Genomic DNA, 16774 nt, shown 5'->3' on the forward strand with positions numbered 1-16774 from the left:
AATAATGATTCGGGTACAACTAGTAGGCCATTGTCTACTGTGACTGTCTAATCTTAATAGTAAAATTTTTTAGCTCATGTTAAAATTCTTTGTATTTGCTTACTTTTTAAAGGGCTGCGAAATTCAAAAATAATGCAAAGATGTCTATTCCTATAAAACAATCAACCCAAATATTAAAATTAATTAGTGTGTAAAACTATTTAGAATTACAACAAAAGAGGATCCTCGGATCCGAAGAGTAAATAGAAATAAAATTTGGTATGAACAAGATCAATGAGAATCATTAACTCAGAGATGACCTGAGAAACTCTCGTCTATATCGATCCGTAAAATTAATAATGATCTCAATAATCCAATCATAGTTATAAAACTTGCTAATCCAACAGGAACAACAGCAAATACTACAATGTTATAGAAATCAAAGAAACGAGCTCTTGCCTTGTAATCTACTGAACCATTAGTATATGATACTGTTGCTGATGTAGATGAAGATGTTGAGGTCGAGCTTGAACCTGTTTGAGAAGGAATTGTATTAGAATCTTGAGGTATCGAACCAGAATTTGATAAATGAGATTGTGATGTTGATGAAGAATTTGATTTTTTCAATTCTATATTTGAAGTGACAAAATTCTGAACAATGTAAGCGAGGGTTAAGCAACAACTTATTAAGATCCAAATATGAAGGCCATATTTATAACCATTTGCTGAAAATGAAGATACTAGATATTGTTCAGCTGTCATGATTATAGCAGACATAGATAATACCCTTACAATGGCAGCTGGAGTCAGATAAATAACAATCCATCGAATAATTAATCCATCTAATACAGAATATGATAAATATGCTGCAACAATACACCATAATCCAGTTAAGAAATGTTCACTTACTCTAGCACTAGTTAATGATTTAACTAATTCTTGATTCTCATCTATAACTGGTGGTTTATTATCAAATAATCTTTTCCATGATTGAACTAAACCAATTAATGGAGGTAATAATGATACATCTCTTGATAAAGCAAGAGCAAAATGTTGTCTTGCATTAAGAAATTTTAATCCTAATTGTTTTAATGAAGATTTTTTATATTCATTTTTTCTTGAATTTGCCACAATGGCTGATGAACTTGTCGGTATAGGAGGTGCTAAATGTTGTGCTGGAGGTGGTGGAGGTGGTGGAATAGATGGTGGTGAAGATAATGGTAGTGATGCTGTTAAAGATGGAGGTAATGGAATTGCTGAATAATGAGCATCTCCAAAGACTATATCAGTTGATACTAATGAAGAATTCCTTGATATATGAGTGGAGGGAGGAATTGAATGAGGTTGTTGATGAAGATGATGCAGTCCATATTGATGTTGGTGTAAATATTGTGAAGTTTCATAAGATGGAACTGTTTCATCAGGATCAAATTGTCCTCGACCATTATATGAAATATCATTAGTACCATCATTGTTATTGTTTCTATGAGTACCATTGGTTCCATTACTACTACCATTTAAACTTATTGAAGTACTAGATGCATTATGACGGCTTGGCAAGGTATAATCATCATCAATTTGATGAGATTCGAGATTATTGGTAAATCGTTTTCTAAACGATTCCAATAATGCCATTCCTGCCAAGTTGGTTTTAATATTAACTGAATATGTCTCGTAATTATTGAAATTATCACGAAACACACACGTATATTTATACTATTCCATGTGTTATTATTATAATTGAGTTAATATGCCTAAAGTATAAATTTTTATAGATGGACCAGAAAAAAAATAGCTTACTACACACTACACAAAATCAAGCCCCTATACAGACAAAGGCAAAAAAGTCAAGTAAAGACAATGTACTACCACATAAAATAAAAAAAAAAGTACCATAACCGTCATTAGCAATTACCTTAGATGGAAGTGCTATCTGTTGCTTATCTTTTGTTCTATATATAGTTGCTTTTAAATATTTTCATCATAGAATGAGAGATGTAAAATAACTGATAAGATATTATATATATAAATTATTATATTTAGTTAAAGTATAAAAGTAGTTTAAATAAAGAAAATAAACAACTTTTGCTATACTTCTAAATAGTTAGGTATAAAATTATTTATAGATAAATACGTATATAATCGTAATAGGGCGATAAAATACGATTTGATTCATTAATCTTTAATTCATTGTATTAATTACTCTTTTTCTTTCCCAACTCACAAACCCAGGGTTGACAAAACTAAATAGTTAATTAAACTTAGATAGCTTCTAATTGTTGACTGATTTCATCTAATTCAGCCTTAGCAGAATCATACTTGGCACTTAATTCTTCGAATTTCTTTTCCCAGTCATCCTTTTCGGCCTCTAATGAAGTGACTTTTCTTTCTAATTGTTCAGCCTTAATATCAGTTTCTCTTAATTTAGCAGTAGTTTCCTTTAAATTCTTATCAGCTTCTTCTAATTCTTCTTCTAAGACTTGATTCTTTTTAGAGTAATTTTCATTGGTAGTCTTTAAAGAATGAGATTCATCGGCAGTTTGCTTTACAGTACCTAAATCAGTTTCTAATTTTTCAACTTGTTCTTCTAAAACTTGATTCTTTCTAGTTAAAGCTTGAATTTGATGATCTTTATCTAAGTTTTCTTGTTCTAATTCTTTAATCTTAGTAGCTAAATCATCAGACTTTTCTTGCCATTTTTCAGCATCCAACTTCAAGTTGTTAATTTTCTAAATTAATTAATTTGTTAGTATATCTTGTCAATTAATTAATGTGATATAATGATCAATCGATCAATTGGATTAATTAAATCTATTCAATTGTTTCTTTACTTAATTTATGTATATCTTTTGATAGAATTAATACTTCCGACAGGGGCGAAATTTTTAGGGTGACCAATAGGGCCCATACAGCCTCACTGACGGCCAAACAATCAAAATATAAGGGATCCAATATATCAATTGAATTTTATCAACCCATTCACATTGGGAATGACTTATAAGATATCTATACATACTTCCTTAAGCTTATCCATGATTGATGTCGATGTTGTAGAAAATCGGTTCCAATTGGTTCGAATTGGTTGTAAAGAAGAAGTACGTGTTGTAAATATTTAGTTTTGTTGATCCCACTCCCTCAGTCCTAAACAAAAATAAAATATAAATAAAAAAAAATGTATTGGAAAATCGTCAAAATTAGAGGCTGTGTGCAGGATTGGTCTTATGTTTATAAAGATTAATTAAATTATTGAAATAGATAATATGACAGGTTGATAATACCGATAATATATTTTAAACAGTTTTGTGAGTATAACTCGTTGTACAGTAATTCGCATCAACTCAATATAACTCACCTCAAAAATTGTGCTTGCAATTATGCTTATAATCGCCCTTTAACTTTAATTCATTCATTTGAGTTCCAATAATTTCATTTGGGCTCATAGGAGTCCCTTTATATCATTAAAAATTAATTCAAATCTTAATTCAATCAAACTTAATCTGATATATTCTTTGCGTGTTAATTAACATCTTAACATCAAAATTGTATGGGTAACTATAGAATATCCATACTAATCAAATCAAATCGAACTGCAGGTAAGCTTTCTATTTTTGCATCTAAACACAAAATAACATTACCCGATTAGGAACAATGATATACATTGTTTTTCTCAGCCAATTAGCCAGCCATCTACATTCTAACTGTAATCTATAGCCTACACTCTCCTATGATTTCGCTAATTATCTCTCCTTGATCTACTCAAGCTCGGCTGCATGGAGCTGTTAGTACACCTGGAATTAAAACTTTAAATCAAATTATATAGTATTAATTTGAGTAATTTCATTACAATATAATAATTTTCACTTAAAGAGATTTTATATTTGAGGAATCTTTATTTATCGCCTATTTATAAATTACTTTTAATTCATATTATTAATATAACTATCATTAGCCCTCTTCAATATCTTAATCAATATTCTTTTATTAGAAGACTAAATCAAGTCTCCAATTATATTTAAAAATAGTCAGAGTGGTTCTTTACTCATTTATTAAAGTCACTAGACATCTAGAGACACCAAGATGTCTGCTCTAGTTGATATATCACCTGAAGCAACTACATCTTATACAACAGCACAGAATGAATTTTCATCTTCTAGTCATTCATTGATACCAACTTATCCATATAATATAGTTCCAGTTAGATCTAACAGTACTGCAGGACTGAATGAATATACATATAACCAACCATCAATACAACAGATACAACAACGACAGCAGTATAGTCAAATTCCAAATCAAGCTCCTCCTAGCCAAACTCAGCATCAATATCATCAGCCACAACAGCTTCATAATCCAAATATCCCTAGTCCACTTGGTACTCCCTCCCTTCAACCTCGATTATCCCATCAGCCTATACCTCAGCATATTCAGAATCCACAAAATCCTCAGTATATTAATCCTCTGAATACTCAGAATATTCAAGATCTTCAGAACCCTCGGAATCCTCAGCATAGTCAATATATTCAGAATATACAGAATCCTCAAAATCCTCAGTATATTCAGAATCATCAAAATCTTCAACCTAATCAGCCTAATCAGCGTATACCTAGGCAACCCTACCCCGAGAGTAATTCAAATAATTTTCTTGTACCACCAAATGATTCTAGATTAAATAGACAAGCCAACCCCTTCGGAGTTATCTACGGTAGTTCCAGAAGTTCCCAAAATAATAGTGCTGAAAGAACTAGCGGTGAAAGAAGATCAAGTGAAGATATATTTGGAGAATCAAAAATGCATAGTTCTTCATATTTTGAAATTGAAAGAAATTTTCAGAAAGGTAGGATAATTGCACCAAGTAGAGGAGTAAGGTTACAAACTCCTCCAGTAGTAACTATAGTTGATGATTCTGCATTGAAAAGATCTAACTCTGTGGTTTCAAGATCTGCAAGTTTAAGAAATAGAAATCGAATAAAGAGTAGACTAAAGACCGTATTGAATAAAGATGTAGAAGAAGAAAATGAATCAATTGAAAATCAAAAAAGAAAGAAGAAAGATTCTGCTTTAAGATTTATTTTCCCAGTTAAAAGGAAGACATCTTTAAAATATACTTCAATACCTAATGGACGTCAAAAATCCACTCCAGATTTCCAAACTAATGCACAATTACAAAAATTCCTCATTAGTTGTAATGCTAATGAAATAGTAAGAGAATTAATACCCAAAAGAATGCAATTATATAATTATCATAATGTTATTAGAGTTCATCCTAAATTAAACTCGGTGCACGAAATATTCGATATAGATCAAAATAACAATTTCCAACCAATTAAAGTTTCTTCAAAGACTATTTCACAACCATTAAAGTCTCCTAATGTAATTAGTCATAGTCGGAATTATAGTAATATTAAATTCAAAGAAATCGTCTATCAAAAATATAAAGATGCTGTATTTGCCAATAAACTTAGAAGAGTCCCTAAGTTTGAAGAAATGTTTCCTAATGATATAAATTTGTTGAATGAAAAGGAAATTAAACAAATCAATGTTAAAATACTATTTGAGATTTTAATGCGAAGAACAGTGGCTGCAAAAATTCAATATAGACTTAATAATGCAGGGTTCCACGATTTAATTGATGATGAGACGACATCTTCTAGATATAGTTCTAGTTTTTCATATTCATCAAGTAGTAATGGATATGGTCAAGGTTCAGGTAGAGATATTAATAGAGATCCCGGTTTAGAAGATGATAATAGTTCTAATGGAACTCATTCACGAGAATCTATTAATACTGATGAATTAATGCAACAAAATGCATCTTTGATTTCGGGATTACTTCCATCACCACAAATTAGTTATGCTTCTGATTTATTTGGAAGTATTGATTTTGAATCACCTTTAAGATCAGCAGGAATAAATAATGAAACTTCTTATGATCATAAGAGTATAAAAACAGGTAATTCAAGTACTTTAGATCCTTATAAATTTCATCTGGAAACCTCACCTAAGATTACAAAGAAAGCTTCAGTTGAATCATTATATATTAATGATTTTAATAAATCCTATCAACAAAAGTATAATACAAAGTTGAAGAACGAATTAGAGAATACTTTATTTAATTCAAAAGTATATCAATTAAGGCCAATCAATAGATCAGTTACCACTTTTTCTTCTGGTGAAGATAATCATCCATCATTAAAACCATCTCAACCACCACAAAAGACTGAAAAGACCCAACAAATACAAGAACAACAAGACACTCCAAGTGATAAATCTTCATCTTCAACAAAAGAAGCTCAATCATCATCAAAAAGAAAATCTTACTCTACAAGTAATACTTCTGTATTCCAACATCTAGAGGACTTATCAAGTGAATTATCCTCAATAATTCAAGACGATGATAAACAAGAATCTTCAAAGAGAGTCAAAACTGAAACCATTTTACCAATTATCATTTCTGGGATTGACAATTCTGGTACTACCTCTACTACTCGTCAACAACATCAAATAAAAATTACTCCTGGACCACAAATTTCTACTTCTGCTCATACTTTACAGAATTCATTGGCAGTTTATGATATTAAATCTTTACATGGATCAATATCAGAAGTATCACCTACTGATTATGCTCATTCAATTAAACCTGAAAGTGAATTGGATACAATTAATGAAAATGGTCTTTCATCATCTTATGGTAAAAGTTCTCCTGGAAAGGTTCCTACTATAGTCATAGGACGAAATGATAGTAATTCAACAAGATCAATGATAAGTTCTTCTGGTTCAAGTTCTCATGCTAAAGAATTAAACAATCCTACATTATCAACTAGGAATCATCCTATAGATAAACGTATTCATAAATAGTAGTGCCATTATAGATTAGGGTAGTATCTAGAATTACATACCGACCATTTTATCGATGAATATAATTACAAACTATAGAAAACAAGAACAATACTGTAAAGTAATAATAATGTTAATGAAAATAATAATAATAATAATAATAATAATAATAATAATAATAATAATAATAGATGTAAGAACTAAAAGCACAGTAAAATTACAAATAAAACAGTTGAAAAGTAACATATAACACAGGAGATGACAACCAAGACTATCAATTAATTAAGTATTGAATACCATTGGTAATAAAAATACTCTTATCCTCTTTGCAATTTCTTCATCCGATAGATCTTCGGTTATGCTATTATTACTTCTCGTTGGATAATAATTTTGATCCAAAACATTTAACATAAATAAGGGTATTTTACCATCTCTAACCCCTTCACAAACTGATAATACTTCTTCAGATCCTATATGACCAGAATCATGTAGATTTATAAGTTTATTAAACCATTTACGATCTTTTATATAGAAAGGAGTTTGATCACGTCCATTAGTAACTGCAGGAGAATTTATAGCAGCAATAGCAGCACGTTCTAATTCATGTTCAAAATCGAGTCCTGTACCAGCAGCTTCTTGAAGAGTTCTATTTCTCTTAAGAGCTGGATCAACTGATTCATCTTCTGGACCTCCCGGACCTGATGGTCCAACTTCACCATCAGTTACATCTGTACCTATAGATGATAATCCTTTTGAAAATGGTAATGAAATGTCTGAGTTTGCTGTATCAGAATGTGATCTCTTTTTTTGTTTTGGTGATGGATCTTGATGTTGATATTTAAATCTACGACCACTTGATAATAATGGTTTAAAATATTCATGATTTGCTTCATGATAATCAAATCGAGGAATTTCATTATATATATCTCCTAAACCTTCAGCATATCGACTGTCTAATCTTATTAATAAAGGTAGAACTTCATTATGATAAACAGACATATATTTAAGATTATCACTTAAGAAGAAATCATTAATTATTAAATTACCTTTATTAAAGGCCGATAATGATGGTAATGATAATGATTCACTGTATAATAATGATTTTACTTGACGATCCTCAAGTATTAATGAACCAGTTGAATTATCAAGAATTTGAAATCTTCCCAAATCAGGATTCCATCTATAAGAATATCCAGAAGTATTAGGATTATTTTTTTGATGAAGCATTAATACAAACCAAATTTTATATCTATGATGATTAACATTGGATAAATGTTGTTGGACAGAATATTTTGTATAAGTAGAATAAACCGTCTCAGGATTAGCATTTCTTAATTGTCCACATACATAAGCCCAAGCTTTTTTAGTCATTTCAGCCTCTGCACCTTTAGGATAACTATGAACAACATCAGAAAGTAATTTGATTAAAAATTGATCCATTTTTGGTGTCCATCGACGATACTTTGAATCTCTGGACTTCAAATCAAACTCAGTTAAATCATATGCACCTTGTTTTAACTGGTGACCCAAATATTGATCTGGTTGAGGATGTTGTTGCGGTTGCAGCTGTTGCTGCTGTTGAGGATGTTGTTGTTGAGGATGTTGCTGCAGTTGTTGTTGTTGTTGTTGAGGATGTTGTTGAGGATGTTGTTGTTGTTGAGGATGTTGTTGTTGTTGTTGTTGTTGTTGTTGTTGCTGCTGCTGTAAGAGCAATTGCTGATGGTGATGGTGATGATGATCTTCGGTGCCTTGACTATGGAGATGCTGTTGGTGATGTAAATGCTGGTTACCATGAGTGGCAATCCTCAATGCTTCAGCTGCACGTTGCTTGTCCACCTGAGCCTGAATAGACTTCCTCATACTATCACTAGTAGACATTGGGTGCTAATGTGAATTTAATTTATGATAATCAGATTTCGATCTAACTTGTAAAAATCGATTGATTCCATAAAACGTAAACAAATTTCTTTAAAACAGGGTTGGATAAATTTTACACTTTAAACTATCAAAAAACTTTTTGTTGGTTACGCAATAAAAAACTGTAAATAGATAAAGAAAGGAAATTTTATTATGGGAAGGGGAGGGGATTAAAATCTATTTACCTATTAATTCCTATTCTACTATTACTTGATCGTTTACTAATTATTTTATTATCATCATTGTTCGAGAAATAATCCTTTTTGGAGTTACCATTAGAATTTTCTGGAGGAAATGATGAACTTTGGCTAGTTATACGATCATTTGTAGTATTATTATTTGTAGAAGTACTGGTGCTAGCACCAGTAGAAGTACCAGTATTAGTATTAGTTCCGGTTGGAGCATTTCCGGTACCAATACCAGTACTGACCCCTCCACTACCAGCACCAATAGTATTATTCTTGTTATAGGCTATACTATTAGTTGCATTTGTATGAATACTACTATTTTCATTTGATGTTTCTCTAAAATATGATGTTTCTCGCAATCGTTTTTCAATAATAACTTCTTCATGAATATCTTGAACTTTGGTGAATTTTTCAAGCATTTCATAAATTTTTTTCTTTCTCATTGATAATTGATTAGTAACTGCTCCTCCAGTTCCTGAACTAGTACCACTTGGTGTTGCAACTACTGATTGTGAAATTGCTGTACCTAAAGGTTGACTTAAAATATTAGTATTATTAACTTGAGCTACTGATCCTAATCTATTTTTAAGTGTATTAAAAGTTGAAGATTGAGGTAAAATCATTAACAAACCATACAATGTTTTATACAAGTAAGGGTATCTTTCTGGTTCTAATAATTGTAATCTTAATTTCATAAATATTGGTGATTCAAGTAATTGAACTAGAACATCTAATTGAGTTAATAATTGGAATGTAACTTCTAATTCAGATATATTTTTAATTATTAAGTAAGATAATTCATAATTTGATATTAATAAACATAATGATAATGCACTTGGAGCATTATGACACCAACTTTGGAATAATGTTGAAAAAAGTGACCAATCTTCAGGTTTATAAGAATCTAAACTCTTTAATTTCTTTCTAAATGCTGCAAGTTCTTGGGCAGTTAATAAAATATTATTTAAAGTAACAATCATTCCATTCAAAAATTCAATATCATCAACAGATATTAAAACTTCTGAAATTGCTTTAAATATCTTTTCAGAATTCAATGTTAAACATAATTTCCTAATAATGAATTCAATTTTTGATCGAGATACTGACAGAGTACTTCCTCTATCCTTTGATTCCAGTTCAAAAAATGCAACTAATTTAATAACAAAATCTCGGAATAAATCTTGATTAGATTCTGAAATTCTAGATGCCAATTGCAATACTTTATAAATGACTTCATTACTATTTTCCTTTGATGATTTTAATAAATCAGTTAAATCAAATTTATGAACTCCATTTTCCATAAAGTTGAAAAATCCATCCTCATAATTAGAATATAAAAATATTAACCATTCTAATGAAGTTATTCTAGCTAATTCATTGCGAGAGGTTGAAAATTCATTAGTAATTGATTCTAATATTGAAGGTAATTGAGCTTCAACAAATTCATCATAAACATCTTTATTTATTCCATAAATTAAATTCTCATCAATTTCCGTAGTTAAATCTTCAGAATTTATATTTGTACCACCATTTAATTTTATTAAAAATCCTTGCAATGATAAATTGAAATTAAGAAATGAATTTCTTAAATCTATATCCTTATTTTCATCAGCAATTGCTATACTTTCCAAATTAATTGCTATACAATCGGGTAAGAATTTTAAAAAGCTAGTAGGTGAAATCTCTAAAATTTCACCTAACCATTTCAAAGCAATAAATTGAATTTCTAAATATACATCATGAGAATCACCTGATAAATCATTCCATTTATAATTATGAGTTTTACGATCTGAAGTTCTTAAAAATGATAATAAAATATCAATTAATTTTTGGTGATCAATAAAAATATCTTGTCCACTAAGATACTCTTCTTCTTCTTCTTCTTCTTCTTGTTTCTCTTCATCCCGATTAATTTCTGTTTTTCCATCACTTTCTTCGGTAGCTTTATGAATTATAGTTGTACTTTCTGATCTGATAGATTCATCATCATCCACTTCATTTGATCCAGTTATTTCTGCTTTTTCATGATCATTATTAGGAGTAGTTTCTTCTTGTACTGTTTTTAAAGTTGATTTTCTTTTTCTTTCCTTAATTAATTGATTTCTTTTAACTATAAATTTAACCTTATGAATTGTCTTTATTTCCTTTAAGAATATATTTAATATATTTTCAGTATCTAATCTTACATCAGATGGTGAATTTCTTATAAATTTAATTAAAGGTTCTAAAAAATTTGGTAAGAATGTAATTAATTCCAAGGAAGGAATTGCATCAAATAATTCTAACCAACTAATTAAGAATTTTTTAGCAAATGGATCAATTGTATACATTCTTTCTAATAAAGTTGGTAAAAATTTTGGTAAAGAAAATGCCTTTTCAGAATCTTGAACTTGATTTAATTGAATAGCTACTCCATCAGCATCAACTAAATGAGATCTAATATCACTTAAATTATCTCTTTGATGTAATATTGATACATATTCAGTAGATTTTGAACTTACAATATCTTTAACTAATCTATCAAGAATATCAGCTGCATTTTTAACAGCTGATTCTGTATCAGTGACTAATATACATAATATATCAAATACTTCATTAAAATATAATAAAATTTCTCCTCTAGCAATTTTTGCAATATTATAAAGAGATTCACAAGCATAATATCTTACTCTTCCATCAGTATCTCTAAAAGTTGAAAATATTGGTTTTATAATTGCATCTAAAAAATAAGCTATAAAATGAGTACCTAATGCAATTGAAACACTTCCTAATGCAGTAATGGCTCCCATTTTAGTATTGGTAGTTCCATCTTTAGTAAGTTCAGTTAATTCTAATATAATTTTATATATTGTTTGACTATCAATGTTTGCAACTGCTGGTTTAATTAAACTTTCAATTTGAAATGCTGTAGCTTTACGTTTCTCATAAATTTGATTAGATAAATCCTTAATAATGGATGCATCCAATATATGATCTTGACTACTCATATTAGTCTTATCAATTCCTAATAATATAGATAATTTTTGACTTTTTTACGTGTTTGTTTGTATTTATATACTGTAGTTCCCGGCAAGGTTTTTGGTGCATCCTGATCTACTCGAAACGAGGGGCGCACCTTAATCCTAATTTTTTCTACGGTGCTAGTAGGACGTAATAATTTTTAGTATAATTTGTACAATCAACATCTATAAAGTATAATATTTAGTTACTATATACTTAGATATAATACATAATTGTTGGCTATAGTATGGGGCATCATTCATAAAGTTTGTTTTATATCTTAAATCAAGATTTCTGGACCTCCTCCTCCTCCTCCTCCTCCTCCTCCTCCTGTTGCTGCGAAACTATTATTTGTATTCATAGAATCATTAGGTCTTCTCTTCTTACCTCTTGGTTCCAAATCAGGATTATTAATATTAGTCTGATCATAATTTTCATTATTATATATGTTACTGTTATTCGTAGTATTGGTTTCCATATCTGAATTTGTCTTATTTGGACTTGAGAATGATATGTTAGCCAAATAAGAATCCTTTACACCAATTAAATTTGCATTAGACGTTTCTGATAAACTAGACATGGGTAAAATATTATTTAAAGCTGCCAAATCTTGTTCTCCATTTACAAACTCATTTATAGAAGGTAATGTCACTTTAAAATTGATAAATAAATTACCCTTTCTATATGTATCAATATCTAATTTCTTTTTTCGAACTACATCATCTTCCATAGGATTTTGAACATATGAATTACGATTAATAAAATGATTAATTGGCATTCCTAAACCTTTAACAATCTTTGGATCACCAGAATTTATGGTTCCAACAACTTCACCATATTTTAATGACAGATGAATTGAATTATTTATATCCTTATATCCATGAACATTAATAAAAACTCTTAAAGTTTGATTTGGTTCTAAGAAATTTGGTATAAATATTTCCCCTCCTAATAATGCAGTTCGTAAATCAATTGTATGCTCCATATATAAATCATTAAATTTCCGTACCAAATATGGGTGTGTAACTTCTTTAACATGAATAATAACATCTCCAGGAATAATATTTCTTCCTTCATCTGCTTCACCTTTTAATATTATAATATCACCATCTTTAGTTCCTGGTAAAACTTCAATTTTTAAAATCTTTGAATCTTTCATATAACCTTGACCATTACATACTTGACATCTATCATTAGGTGATACAAATGTTCCTGTACCATTACAAGGTTCACATGATCCTGTTCTTCTAAATCTAGAAAATTGATTATAATGAGTTATAGTTACTCTTCCTGAACCTTGACAAACTCTACATGTACGAGGATTAAATCCTCCATAACCATCACAATTTTCACATTTACAAGTTTTGGGTAATCTTAATTTTATTGTTTTCCCATAATATAAGTCTCCTAATTCAACATTACAAGTATGATGAATATCTTGTCCTGATATGAATACTTGTTGGTCCAAAGCAGATCCAGCTGGTTGTACCACTTTTTTCATATTTACATTATTTGTATCTTGCATAAATGATTGTCCAAAATCAAATACTGGTTGTTGTGAAAACATACTATTAATATCATTAAATACTTGTGAGAATATATCTGTGGGGTTAGGAAATGGAGCTCGAGGATTTGGAACATTTCTTCTAAACTGTACATTTTGAGTTGGAATAGGTGGTTGAAATGAACTATCTAATCCTGCTTCTCCATAATCATCATATAATTTTCTTGAATTATCATCTCGAAGTACTTCATAAGCTCTAGTTAATTCTTTAAATTGTTCAGTTAATTGAGGATCACGATTAGTCTTATCAGGATGACATTTTAATGCTAATTTCTTATAGGATTTAGATATTTCTTCTAATGTAGCCGAAGGATACACCTGTAATATATCATAAAGGTGTGTTTCTATAGCCATAACCTTTGAGAATTCATATGATATTTATAGTATTATTATTATATTATTAACAACTAATAGTGTTTATGTTGCGATCTTAATGATAATTTCACTTAAAAGACAACTTTAAAACTTCAAATTTGGCTTTGTATGTTTATCTGATCTACAAACGTCCAGGAATATTTATTTATAGTGACTGTAGAAATATTTAGTAAGTTATAGCAATAATATCAGATTATTAATCTTTTAATAGATATGGTCCTTTCATCTATTGCAAAGAATTTTCGATAAGTTTCTATGCCTGATTACAGGACGTGCGACACACAAATAAATTGCAAAAAAAAGACAGACGGACTCACTCCTCATATTTGGGGCCAAACTAACTAACTAACTAACTAACTAACTAATTAATTAATTATACTTACATAGGGCCTAAGAGTTCATCTCTAAAGTGTTTTTGATGATTGATATGACTTCCTTTGACTTTCCTCTCGTAATTGTTTTTAACTCTTTGTTCTAATTTACGTATTTGTCTTTCTTCTTTAGTAATTTGATGGTATGATAAGCCTGATGCGAATCTTCTATCTACAATAGCCACTGTCTTTTGAGATTCTTTAAGTTCAGGGGCTAAAATAATATTTTGACGATAATATCTGGCCATCGAACGATGACCTATTTTAGATCCAGTGGGTAAAGTTAATTCTACTCCAGATCTATCTAATCGAACTAAGGAATAATTATCATTAACTCCATTATTTATATCGTCATCATCATCGTCATCTATGCTATCTTCTTCCTCATCGTTAATTTCAAGTTCTACGTCCAGTTCTTCATCTCTAGCATCTTCTATATCTTCTATATCTTCTGATTCGGCTGCAAATGATACAGCTTTTGTGGATTTTGATCTTTTTTTAGAATTATTAATTTGAATATCATCATCATTATCATAAAAAGTATAAAATTCAGCAATACTTAATTTTTCTTGCTTAGTTTCATATGGTATTCTACAATGTCCTTTTGAATATACATGTTGTCTTATACTTTCCATATTCTTTCCCACAAAACCGCATACCAAACATTCATTATCAATAGTAATTACTTCACTTATGTAAGTCAATAATCCTTCTATATTAGTAAGAAAAGATCTTTCCGGTATATATAACCCATGCCTATTAAACATATGCTTAACATTATTTTCAATTTCTCCATTATTTTGTCCACAAAAAAAACAATGATCAATAGGAAGAGCTTCTAATTCATCATCAGAATCAGAACTAGCTGTTTCTAATTCATTATCATCATCTTCAATTTCAGAATCATAGTAACCATCTGACTCGGTAGTATAAACAATTTCTGAACCTGTTTCTGCGAGAGATTCGATTTCATGATGAATTGGATCTCCTAATGAAAACAGAGAAAATTCAGAAGTTAAAGAAGCAGCTGGACTTTCAGCTCTTGCAATAGAATTACCAAGGATTATTTGTTCGTGCTTTCTACCTCTAACTTTTTCATGATGCTTTAATAATTTCTTAGTAATCTGAGCATTGTCAGATAATTGTTTAACTTTCCTTCTATGAACATAAAATCCATACTCATCTTCTTCACTTTCATTATAACCATCTTCGTTTTGCTTCAGATTTAAAATTTTTTCAGCAAATACTTCAGAAGAAATAGAAGGTAATTCAGCTACTCTTCTTTTTAAATTATATCTATGCCATTCTGTCTTCATATGTTGCCTTTGTAATTCAGCCGATGCAAATCTTATCCCGCAAGTATTACATGTAAATTGTGCTGATTGTGGGTTAGACCCATGAGGCATAAATAAACTCATTCTATCTATACCTATTTATTAATATATATATATATATATTCAGTATATGTCAACGATGATCTCACTATCATAGAAGTCATTTTTCAACTTTGCAAGGGTTAAGGATATTACAGGTTAATTTGAGGTAACATGTAAAATATCTGACATAGAAAATTTCGATCAAAAAAATTTCAATTACCAATAAATAGTTGTTAAATAACCAATCAACGTAATATTCATTAAATTATATAACCATGGGTGTTCACGTCTTTGGTAAATCAGTAAAGCATAATTCGCTTGTTCGTGTATGTATATATTTTGTTGGTTGATAACTTATTTAATTTATGAATTTTTAATAGATGATGAAATTAATACTAACATCATTTTATAGATAGGATTAGCTAAAGTTATCTTTGGGCTTGGATATAAACAAGCAGAAATGTTATGTGCTAAAGTTGGTATATATCCTCAAATGAGAATGAACCAATTAAAAGAACCACAAATTATGGATTTAAATAGAGAACTTTCTCAAATGCTTGTTGAAGGACAATTAAAACAAAAAGTTAATAATGATATTAAATTGAAAAGAGATATTGGTTCTTATGCTGGTACTAGACATACTCTTGGTTTACCAGTACATGGTCAAAATACTAGAAATAATGCTCATACTGCCAAGAAGTTGAACAAGCTCGAAAGATTCCGTATTTAAGAGTTACTTCTATTGCTAACATTTCCGTTCACATTGTATCATAGATTCAGCCTCAACAAAATCAGTGCATATTAAGTTTTCCAATTCTCTTTGGATGTTATTCTTAGTTCAAAGGCGAGACCATTAGAACTATGTCTTTCTTGTATATAGAGCTAACTTTAGTTTAAACGAATAAATATTAATGACATTAGATCTGTATGCGTGCCTTTGCAACATGGCTCAATTGCTAGTAATATATTCCTCTTAAAGTTTTCGAACTATGAATCATATAATATCGTATCTTAAGAAAATAGCTCAGAGTAATAGCAGCTTTCGCTCAAAAAAGATTAAATTAAACGAGAATTTTCAGCCTTATTAGCTACTCAAAAAAAACCTTATAACTCAACCAAAATTAATCCAATTTGCTTCAAAATTGCTTAAATTTATTGCCAAACAACTGA

General features: G+C 29.7%; 8 protein-coding genes across 8 annotated transcripts; 2 read left to right on the plus strand and 6 right to left on the minus strand. All coding sequences in view use genetic code 12, as the record gives it.

The window, feature by feature from the left end:
- Window positions 1-114: 114 nt before the first annotated feature.
- RJT21DRAFT_119186 (uncharacterized protein) lies at window positions 115-1888 on the minus strand. The gene has a single exon (XM_064881302.1). The coding sequence runs from the start codon at window positions 1612-1614 to the stop codon at window positions 289-291; it is 1326 nt and encodes a 441-aa protein (XP_064739799.1). The 5' UTR covers window positions 1615-1888; the 3' UTR covers window positions 115-288.
- Window positions 1889-1918: 30 nt separating this feature from the next.
- Window positions 1919-3123, minus strand: TPM2 (tropomyosin). The gene is made up of 2 exons (XM_064881303.1): window positions 2996-3123; window positions 1919-2708 (listed from the first exon to the last, which is right to left on the minus strand). The coding sequence occupies exons 1-2, from the start codon at window positions 3011-3013 to the stop codon at window positions 2241-2243; spliced, it is 486 nt and encodes a 161-aa protein (XP_064739800.1). The 5' UTR covers window positions 3014-3123; the 3' UTR covers window positions 1919-2240.
- A 513-nt stretch (window positions 3124-3636) lies between these two features.
- Window positions 3637-7003, plus strand: RJT21DRAFT_119188 (uncharacterized protein). Its single transcript, XM_064881304.1, has one exon. It carries the CDS (start codon window positions 4057-4059, stop codon window positions 6832-6834), a length of 2778 nt encoding a protein of 925 aa, XP_064739801.1. The 5' UTR covers window positions 3637-4056; the 3' UTR covers window positions 6835-7003.
- On the minus strand, window positions 6955-8760 carry RJT21DRAFT_119190 (uncharacterized protein). Its single transcript, XM_064881305.1, is given in 2 exon segments — window positions 6955-8496; window positions 8509-8760. 2 exon segments carry the CDS (start codon window positions 8689-8691, stop codon window positions 7096-7098), a joined length of 1584 nt encoding a protein of 527 aa, XP_064739802.1. The 5' UTR covers window positions 8692-8760; the 3' UTR covers window positions 6955-7095.
- Window positions 8761-8883: 123 nt separating this feature from the next.
- On the minus strand, window positions 8884-11905 carry RJT21DRAFT_104021 (uncharacterized protein; the record flags this gene model as incomplete). The annotated part of the gene is made up of 2 exons (XM_064879778.1): window positions 8884-9015; window positions 9172-11905. 2 exons carry the CDS (start codon window positions 11903-11905, stop codon window positions 8912-8914), a joined length of 2838 nt encoding a protein of 945 aa, XP_064739803.1. The 3' UTR covers window positions 8884-8911.
- Window positions 11906-12198: 293 nt separating this feature from the next.
- Window positions 12199-13836, minus strand: RJT21DRAFT_129970 (uncharacterized protein; the record flags this gene model as incomplete). The annotated part of the gene is made up of 2 exons (XM_064882986.1): window positions 12199-12305; window positions 12420-13836. 2 exons carry the CDS (start codon window positions 13834-13836, stop codon window positions 12199-12201), a joined length of 1524 nt encoding a protein of 507 aa, XP_064739804.1.
- Window positions 13837-14036: 200 nt separating this feature from the next.
- On the minus strand, window positions 14037-15763 carry RJT21DRAFT_24335 (uncharacterized protein). The gene has a single exon (XM_064883852.1). It carries the CDS (start codon window positions 15644-15646, stop codon window positions 14237-14239), a length of 1410 nt encoding a protein of 469 aa, XP_064739805.1. The 5' UTR covers window positions 15647-15763; the 3' UTR covers window positions 14037-14236.
- RJT21DRAFT_24336 (mitochondrial 37S ribosomal protein uS13m) lies at window positions 15764-16599 on the plus strand. Its single transcript, XM_064883853.1, has 2 exons — window positions 15764-15930; window positions 16017-16599. The coding sequence occupies exons 1-2, from the start codon at window positions 15880-15882 to the stop codon at window positions 16332-16334; spliced, it is 369 nt and encodes a 122-aa protein (XP_064739806.1). The 5' UTR covers window positions 15764-15879; the 3' UTR covers window positions 16335-16599.
- Window positions 16600-16774: the final 175 nt, after the last annotated feature.

This window comes from Scheffersomyces amazonensis (genome assembly GCF_036850825.1).
Source record: "Scheffersomyces amazonensis strain UFMG-HMD-26.3 chromosome Unknown RJT21scaffold_2, whole genome shotgun sequence".
Lineage (NCBI taxonomy): Eukaryota > Fungi > Ascomycota > Pichiomycetes > Serinales > Debaryomycetaceae > Scheffersomyces > Scheffersomyces amazonensis.